The following is a 10,000-nucleotide window of genomic DNA, read 5'->3' as shown; positions in this document are numbered from 1 at the left end:
GGTTGACGCAAGCGTAAACACAAGCACAAACGCAAGGATCAGTTTTTGTCCTTTTCCTTGTGCTTGCATTCATGCTTACGTTCGCTTGTGTTGTGTGAAAACAAAACACAACACAAGGAAATTTAGAAAATATAGAGCGTTTTCACTCACGTGACCAGCAGCCATATTGGATTACGGAAACAAAAGAAATTATTTGCATAAAAATAGGCTCTTCAATTCCCGGAAGATTAGTTTGGTACACCATCATGGCCGCCATTTCTTTGTTTTGGAACACAACATGGCCGCCGTGACGTCATGTAAAAACGCTCTATCCTATATGGGACTGGTACGAACGATTTCAAGCAAAGCCGGAAATGAACGCACGTTTGCGTTTTGTTCAAAATCTAAAAAAAGGCGCCCACAAACAAGGAACCAGTTTTACGGAAGCAAGTGTTTCCCCGTTTGTGGCCCCAGGAAACATTTGTTGCGGAAGAAAAATTTGCTTCCCGGGAAGCAAAAACGTTTCCGAATTTGTTGAGAAACATTTTGCTTCCTCAGCAAATGCTTCCTCGAATGCGAACCGAGAAAGCATTTCGGGATACAATGTTTATGCAACAATGTTTCCTAGTTTGCGGGCGCCTTAAAATTTGGTTATTTCGTATTGTTATTTTGCAGAGTACGGAAATGAAGTAGAATGCGTTTCATGTGCTGCACGACTATTTTCCCTCCTTTAATAGCTTAAACCAATGACAAGATTTTTGGCGTTGCGGTTGCCGTGACACGTCGTCTTTGCCTAAACTCTCCAATAGCCCACTTTCGATATATATATTAAAATTCAGTCCTAAACAAAAGGCATCATCTCGAGGCTCTGGGGAATAAATAGGAGAATTTGTATAAGTTTATTCCCCAGAGCCTCGAGATGATGCCTTTTGTTTAGGACTTATTTATATGTTTAGGACTTATTTTTAATATATCGAAATTGGTGTATTTTGCATAAAATATTGTTTTTAAATGCTCTTGGGGACACTACATATTCCCAAGAACATTTGGAAACAATGTTTTATGCAAAATTTGAGGGGGAAACAAAGTACTATGGGGAATTCGAAAATGGAGACGAGTGAAATTAGGAAATAATTTCACGCGCGTTTTGAAATTATTTCCTAATTCCACGAGAAAACCATTTGGTTACCTTTTAATGTCGTGGGTGACAAATTACGCTCAGAATTATCAGAATTACGCTCAGAATTATCAGAATTTTGACAAAACGCAAGTGAAATTATTTCCTAATTCCACGAGAAAACCATTTGATTACCTTTTAATGTCGTGGGTGACAAATTACGCTCACAACCGTAATTGTAAAATCGCTCGAGTACTTTATCCAACTGCTCGGGAAGAATCATCTCCAGGTTTTTCTCAAGGCTATTTTCGTCACACCACTTCTCAAAAACTCTCACCCAGTTAATTGTGCTCTTTCACGTATTTAAATTTTCTGCCGCTTCTTTTAATTTCGTAACTTCTTCAATGGTCACTGTCTTAAATCTAGACGCCATCTTGGCTCTGATCGAGATACAAGAGATGTTACCATGGCAATTTTGTAATTTCACATGTGAAATTATAAATTAACGCTGAAATTTCGCGCCTAAATTAAGGTGTAATTTGTCACCGATGATATTATACTAATAACTCTAATTTCTATCGTGGCTCGAATTTTTTGTTTCATTTATCAAAATTGTTACGGTTATTGTTGCTGCTTTTAGTTCCTGCTGTTTACGACTTCGAAGTTGCCTTTCCGGAGAATAATGAACCGACTCTCACTCGCATGCTGATGGGGGAGGGAGGTGATGTTCACTTATGGGTAAGGTACGAGATCAGATCATTCCCTCATTACGATGCAGTTACTTGTCAATTGTTCTTGTCGAATAGTTAGGTAAAGCGACGGTCTTCTGAATGGGAGGTGCTGTGAGGACGTCTGCAAATGTTCAGACATCGGTCTTGTCGGATGAAGACGATGATAGTAGTTGGTCACGTGGCATACCTGCCGATGATTGGTTCAGGTCGCGGGTTTGAAAACACTCAGTGTTTTGAGATAGATAAACGAGGAGAAAGTGTTGCCTTTGTAATTTCGATATGGAAAAGATACTTTGAATCTCCTCGGACAGAAACCGTAGACCCGTCTCATGACCCATATTCTTAAACTCTGTGGGACGTTCTCTTGCAAAAATGGCCATTTTAATTTGGCGTGATATCTCGAAAACATACATCGATGTAAGTGGCCACGTAGCAAAGAATGCAGAACACTTCAATGTTTAAAGTGAAGTGGCGTTTGAGGAAGGTCTGGAATCGCGAGAGCTACGCAATTGAGACTCGAGGACAAGGATTGGCTTTGGAATTTGCAGTCCGGTGGGTGAGCGCTGGGCGGTTGCTCGCTCTCTCTCTTGTTGCTTCAAGCACGAAGGGTTAATAACTTATACGGAAACGTGGAATGACTGATACAACTGACTGATACACGGTGTGATATTATATGGTTGGAACGAGGTATTTATCATGGTAGTCTTTGTGGTTGATTTTCTATGCGTGACAGAATCACTAGTTTGTTTATTCATGCTGTGTTTCCACTGACATCTCAAGTCCTCACTTGAGACATGAATATCCTAATATCAACGCCAACTTGTCGAATTCTCGTTAATGTAAATCTCGTTAATTTTCGTAAGCGTTAACTTCCGCGTTATTTTCCGTCTCTTGTTATTCCCAGGAGGATTCCACTTGATGAAATTCCTTGTGGAAGTGTCGAGGATACTTCAGCTTGGTGCAGAAGAGCTTTCCAAGATAAGGTGATTAAACATGTTGGTTTACGGAAACGCATTTGAAATAGCCAGTAGGGTAAATCCTCTTAAATCCGTCGCCAAAACAATTAAAGCCCAACCGGAAGTGAAAATGAATCCAGGGAACCGGAAGTCCGTCGAAGAAACATAGTGCTTCAATGATTACAAATTCTTTCTAGAAAAGAGTTACATTTCCTTTTAGTGCAGCTTTAGGATTTAGTGCACATCGTGTCTTGTTAGAGTTGGCAGTGTCCTGGCAGTGTATTGCCCTCATGTGCTCACGAAGAATATGGAATAAGTAAATCTCTTGGAGTATCAAGGCAACCTCGTTCCCAGGGTCTCTCTTCCCTGCCTCCATTGTCGTTGAGAAAAAGACCCTTGTTCAGGCTGGTCACGTGTCTCCCAGAATCTGGGAGGTTCACCAAATGAAGGGGAGGGGTGGCAATGTAGGCCTTGTCGACATTGCGAAGAGGGGGAATCAGCACGCAATTGATTTTGTGGCCAGATGACCATCGAGAAAACGTTTGACGGCAGTATTTTATGTACTACACTTGTAGAATTCGACGTGAAAGGCAAAAAGTTGTGGTCAAATCGGTCGGGCACCACAGAAAATATACTCGCGTCATTCAATTTTTCATCCGTGTGAAAGTTCGGATCAACGAAGAATGCTAATAGTTTGGGACAATTTTAAAGAAAAAAAGATTTTATCGTGCAAGAAAACAAGCGAAACGTTTATCCATGGGAAACAAACATGTTCAGCGATCAGCCGGTGTGATGTTATTTAATGAATTACCGCGGTTTGCTTGCGGTTGGGAAAGTAGGAAAAAGAGTTAAGTTCTTATGTCATGTATCGACCTCAAATCATCAAATCAAACTGTATTAACATGTGCAGCTATTTTATTTTGTTCTTTGATTTTCGATTTTCTTTCGAATGTTAAACAACGTGATTCCTAAAGTCGCACTCTTGTACAGTGAGTAGACAGTTTTGACTTGCGATATTTATATTTCAACCGTTGAAATATAAATATTGTGTAAACTGTCGATGTCGTTAAGATATATATATATATATTTTTGCCACTGCGCAGCGCTTTAATAGCGTGTATGTTTTTTGCCCCGGTAAAATAAGAGACATTTTTATCAAGCAAACGTAGTGTTTGGTGTATTCTTTTATGTTAGTGTATGTTCTGTAGAAGTAACTTTAGCTATTAACGAAATCAATTTTTTTTGTGAACGTCAATCGCCGCACAACATGGAACTTGTCCTGTCTGGAATTCTTGGGAATTCATCTCCTGTGGGAATATAACATCAGCTCTTTTGACCTTTTTGATACTTACATTGTAAGGTAAAGATTACTTATTTTAAGAATGTCTTGGCGAACGAATACGCTTTCGCCCAGTTGCGGGGTATAACGAAAGCACTACCCCAGTGGGAAAATGTTTGTCGGCGAGTGCCACGTGACCAGCTTGAACCGGGGTCTTTTTCTCAATGATAATGCAGGCAGAGAAGAGAGATCCTGGGAGCGAAGTTGGTATCAAGGCGGTACAATAGTGTTTTCACTCACGTGATCAGTAACCTTGTTTTTCCACCGAAACAAAAGAAAACGCTTGCATGATAATAGAGTTCAATTCCCGGAGAATTAGTTGGGGACACCAACATAGCCACCGTTCCTTTGCTTAGGGACACCAACATGGCCGCCGTGACGTCACGTGGAAACGCTTTAAACGTGTTTACAATTACATTTCTGGAATTGAACGTTTTGTGTTTGATGACAATATTAAAGAGGTGCACTGAAAATGGCATGGTGGTTGCGGTTTTTCCCTTCTACTCAACTTGCAATGACAAATTGAATGTGAAAAATACCCGCTAGAATCTGGGATTGATCGGCGTACTTCTGGTCTTTGAGCGGGCTTACAGGAGGGCCTTCTCCTCTCCTTTTGAACGAGCTCCCTGTGGATACTACTTGCGTTAGATAATTACTAATTGATTTGTATTCATCGTACTTTTTTCAGGACGAAGGAATGAGCTTCTTTGTCGAACATGGTAGATTTCCAGCCGAAATAAACGAATACCCCAGAAAACTGAGAAATCTAATCACATGTATTCTGTGGGGCGTTGTCATATCTATTCCGCTTGTTTGGTGTACGATTTCTGTGATATTGTCTGGCTCCACCGTATCGTTTGTAGTCGCTGGAACAATTGCTTTAACAGGTAGGTTATGTAGCGAGTCAATGAAGCAAAAATACTGAATTCAGTGTTGTTGTTGTTTTAACAACAAGAACTTGTTCAACTTCGTGAAATCTCCAGTTTTAAGCCTTTCAGCTGTGATAAATTCTTTGGTGGCAAAGGTGATGATCCCATAGATTCTTTGTAAAATTTAGAATTTTCAAAGCATCATTGCTCAGAGATTAGAGACCTTTAGCACCGAACTGGGTTTTCGGGATATACCGACTGCGGTTTGCGGTTAATCGTTTGCCGTTAGAGGTTAGCTCGATTGTAAACTTAAGCAAGCCGTTCGTGTTATGCACATCGGCGCCGCCATCTTGGATTTTTCATTGCTACAACTGCTCTTAAATCAAACAGCTCAAATTCTCCCAAAACTTATATTTGATCTTCAAAATTGATGATCCCAATAGATAGCAAACAAATGTAACAACATGACTGATATGGTCAAACGGGAGGTCTGATTGATCTCTGGCTATAAAACGCTGCCGTAAATCACTTACCGCAAGAACGGTGTCTTGAAGTTGAAACTCGAACCGTAGACTGCAAACGTGACAAGATCACGTGATTTCCCGAGGTTCGCGGTATTGCCCGAAAAATTCGTTGCTAAAGGTCTCTAATATCTGGTATATCGCGTTCAGAATTGTTAGAGATAGCTCATTATGCAATGCACTATAAATGTTCAAGCTATAACGCTATCCACTGGATAAATCACTATCCATTGGATAGCGTAATTGGTTTCGCTATTACGTATCTACTGGATAGTGATCCGGCGAATCGTTTGAACAACTGGGGCCAGTACTTTATACTTGGCTGACTGATTAGAATACGATAGCCTTCTGCTAACGAGGAAAAAATGTAAGCAAAGATTTCCCTAAAAAATGAACCTTTGCCTTGAGCAAGACGTTAATCCCTTTTTTCGACACTGGCTGGCAACATCAATAGGTTGGCAACTGTGCGAAACTGATAAACTTACACACTGTTTTTCTTCAACGAGAGGGGTTGCGTTTATTCAAACATAGGCCGTGTAAAGCCGCTGTTACACGTTGAATTTTTTAGCTGAAACTTGTCTGCAACGGTGCTGCGAAGCAAATTTCAGGAGGCATTGCACCGTGTGACATGGTCGGTTTCTTGAAACTTTTTTGAACTTCCGTTGCGAGACAAGTTTCACGAAAAGTAGAACCGTTTTCTACTTCTGCAGGAGCTTCACCGTGTAACACCACTTCGTGAAACTGGTCTCGCCCCGTCTTGTTTCGTTACGCTGCGTAAGCCAATCAGAAACCGGCTAAGGCCATGTAAACAACATTTCGAGACCAGTTTCAACGTTCCCGAACGAGTTTCGACCTTTTATGTTACACGGTGCAATGCCTGCTGAACCTTTTTTGCAGCGCCGTTCCACATAGGTTTCACCTGAAAGTTTCAACGTGTAACAGCGGCTTAACACTTATATCAGAACAGAGATATATATTATAGTATAAAGATGCTTTTATTCGCTAAAAAGCAACCAAACTCAACCGGCTTTCGCAATACCTCCAACTCATTCATTTCAATACGAAGTGGGTCGCTCTATGATGTGAGATAGTTTTCAGTTTCTTGTCGCGAAATCTGAAAAGAAACTGCGGAAAAGTCGGTGCCGCGGTCACAAGATCGCTTTGAGAGCAAGATCAGACGGCCATAACCTAGAAGTATTGGCCAATCAGATTGGGCCCAATGACCGCAACTCTCCTGATTGGCCCGTAACCAAATAGCCGCACGAGGGATTGCACGTGCTAAATGCAAAATCGTGCGCGGAACGCAATGCTGCTGAGGTTAACTATCAATAGAGTTATTTCAGTAGAGTTATGACTTAGAGTTAGAGTTAACGACTGCCAAAATCTTGAATTCAGGATTTTGCAAACTTAACTCTAACTCTACGACATAACTCTATGAAAATAACTCTAAGAATAGCTGTCCCCAATGCTGCTACGTTTTGTTCCCGCATTTATCTAGCAGTAGCCGTTCTAAAAAAAACTACTGTAAACTGATGGGCCTCATTACATCGCAGATCTAGACTTCGGCAAGATGGTTTACTTTTCACTGATTAAAAAAGTTGTGTTAAGTCTCGAGTGTTTTATTTAAATAAAATAACTGACAGTGTTTTTTGTTACAGTCCGGGGCGCGCTGTGGTAGTAACTACATACTTCCACACAGGAGACTATCACTAGAATTTCCCTGTCTCTTGCCTCAACTTCAACGGGCCTTATTCGCACGGCAGCCATATTGGCCATAGACAGTAGATTTCGGACCCCGAACCTCGAGTTGAAATGTTTTGGAACGAGTTTCGTTTGGTAAAAACAAAAGTTTTCGATCCCTCGGGACTCAACATGACGGATTGACCGCCGTGTTATTAAGGCCCTTAAAAGTCAATTTATGTGACTTTGAACAACGCTCAGCAACCGTTCCAAGCATAGGTAGCCTGCGTGCAGACGACTCCTATTTCCTTTATTAGGGAGCTTACGAAACGACGACGCCGACGGCAACGACGACGCTACAAAACAATAGGTTTAATCAGCAAAAACAATGGCTCTGCACGCTCTGCACGTGCCTTTTACATTTGTATACATTTCTTTGCCATCATCTCCTAAATGACGACGCGAAATGACCAAATTCAAGGTTCTGTGGAGGACGTTGGCACATGACGATGAATTTTCAGTTCTCTACGCTTCCAACTCACTCATACCAGTTTAATTCATCGACAGTTACTACACATTTTTAACGCCAAACTACATGAAATAGTTTCTTACTGATATGAATAACGCGAACTTGTATTTTTAAATACAGTCCTCGTAGCCGTCGTCGTCCTCGTTTCGTAAGCTCCCTATTGCGGAAAAGGGACGTCTGCATAACGTGTTCCTGTCTCGTTTTGGAGCTTAAATTTTTTACATAAATTATCAAAATGTAAGCCGCTGACCAGCAGCATTGTATGAGTCCCAAAATGGCAGACTTTTGTACTACAGTCTTGCGTTCATTTGAGGAGTCTTCAGATGGTTGGTCAACGATAGTAAGTCTAACAGAAGAAACACGCGTAAAATCCGGTGAGCGTTATTTGGGATAGACGAGGGCATTTCCTCTTTCACTTCAGTTACGTGAAGTTAACTCTATACTTAGGAATTTTCTCGCTAATTTCATTTGAAAAAGCACGCTATTAAGTTCAAAGATATTTAAAGAACATGGACGTCGAGAAGGTTGAACCTCTCAGCTCGGCGGGTCTAAAACACAGGTCACATTCCAATGGTCACTCGTTGCAGGTCATTGTTTTATGTTTTGCAAAGTAACCAAAACCCTCAATTTGGCTAACCCTAGGCCTAAGGTTGGTTTTTAGGCCTAGGGTTAGCCAAATTGAGGGTTTTGGGTTACTTTCAAGAAGGTAAAACAATGACCTGCAACGAGTGACCTGTGGAATGTGACCTGTGTTTTAGACCCGCCGCTCTCAGCTGGACTGTAAAAGCGACTTGTGCATCATTGATAACCACTAGACTATCGAAGCAAGCCGATGAGCAAGTCTGAATTTTAACAACATTTAAATAGATACCCATCACCAAAATTGAAAGCAAAGCGGTATAAAATGGGTGTAAGACTAAAAATACATGTAGATCGCAATTGGTGCTTTGAATTAAACACTGTTGATCAGCACTATGCGAAATACTTTACTACGGTGCTTGGGAACATTACCTGGGTGACCTTCTAATCCATGTACATTGCATGTATACAGATAAAAGCTGATGTGTGTATACATTATAAGCAAATTTCCTCATAAATATTGAATTTTCCACGGCCTTTGTGGTATTTCAAATTGATAACACAGAATAGAAATATGCAAGTTCTGAAAACAAAGTCGTGGTCTCGTCTTCTAGTTAAAGAAAAGGTTTGGATCATGAAACAATTAACTTGTACCCCGCTGAGCTTTTATTCAGCATCATGCTCTAACATTTTCATGTTGGCTTTCTTTGCAGGGTACATCGTGATTAAAATTCTACTTCGTTCTAGCGACTCCAAGAAAGGCAGCAGCTATGGTCTGAAGCCAACCACGAGCAGTGTCAAAAAACTAAGTTGAATATTTCTTACTCCAGTCTGATTCTTACACATGCTTGATAAGAGAGATAACTCAGTAGGCGCCGACAACATCGAAATTAGGTTATTTTACATTTATCTTACACAATCATTTTTACTCAGTTTCTTCTCCCGCTTCGATGAAAGTAGTAGTCTTGAGAAGGACTGGCAGTGACTGACGTTTCAACAACTTGAGCGGAAATCGTCTTCACAGTCAAGTGACGGTTGGAAAAGAATACCAAAATGGTGAACCTTTTGGAGTAAGATGTAAAAATAGAGGATGTACCTCGATGGAATTTGATCGTCTGGGTGAAAGTAGTCCTCATTCTCGTCACCAGGGCCTCGGATCGACCCAAGGCTCTGGGAAACTTTATGTAGGAGAACATGCGCCGTTGGGTTCTTATAACCATAAATTGGCTATTTGAACTTTAGCGCGCCTGCTCACTCCTCGTCCTAACATGAATGCACCAATTAGAGACGCTTTTTATTGTTCTTCACGAAAACCAATAAGAAGACACTTTGTTTCTGGGTTCCGCAGAGCTCTTCTCTCCCTCAGTCCAGCAAAGAGCTCTGGAGTCGAGATTGAAAAGTTCTGAGAAGGACTGTTGACAGTGACTGACGCAGCTCCAAAAATGGTGGGCAAGTATTGGTAAAAATAAAGGTCTTTTAGAATACAACAACGATGTCAAAATGCAGGAAAAAAATTCCACTTGAGAGAAACTGAATTTGCAAAATGTCCAGGGGGAGGATACCCCCAGACCCCCCTATAGGCTCGCGCCGGAGCGCTAAAAATACTCCCTATTTTCCTTCAAAAGGGGTTGGAATGTCTGCTGACGTTCCGATAACCTGTGCGGAAGTCATCTCTAGAGTCGAGTGACGGTTGGAAATTC

At 41.1% G+C, this 10,000-nt stretch overlaps 1 protein-coding gene across 4 annotated transcripts in view; it reads left to right on the top strand.

Annotated features, from left to right (window-relative positions):
• Positions 1-10,000, top strand: part of LOC138053054 (uncharacterized) — a 19,058-nt gene that overhangs the window by 7,784 nt on the left and 1,274 nt on the right. For all 4 annotated transcript variants that reach the window (XM_068899742.1, XM_068899741.1, XM_068899743.1 and 1 more), the window contains exons 6-9: positions 1,737-1,839; positions 2,732-2,810; positions 4,811-5,009; positions 9,014-10,000. The exon at positions 9,014-10,000 is cut by the window's right edge and continues 1,274 nt beyond it. In XM_068899742.1, the coding sequence (XP_068755843.1) occupies positions 1,737-1,839; positions 2,732-2,810; positions 4,811-5,009; positions 9,014-9,114 (482 nt within the window). In that variant the 3' untranslated portion in view covers positions 9,115-10,000. The remainder of the gene's footprint in view (positions 1-1,736; positions 1,840-2,731; positions 2,811-4,810; positions 5,010-9,013) is intronic.

Source organism: Montipora capricornis, chromosome 6 (genome assembly GCF_036669925.1).
Source record: "Montipora capricornis isolate CH-2021 chromosome 6, ASM3666992v2, whole genome shotgun sequence".
Lineage (NCBI taxonomy): Eukaryota > Metazoa > Cnidaria > Anthozoa > Scleractinia > Acroporidae > Montipora > Montipora capricornis.
This window is presented reverse-complemented; position numbering and strand designations above follow the sequence as displayed.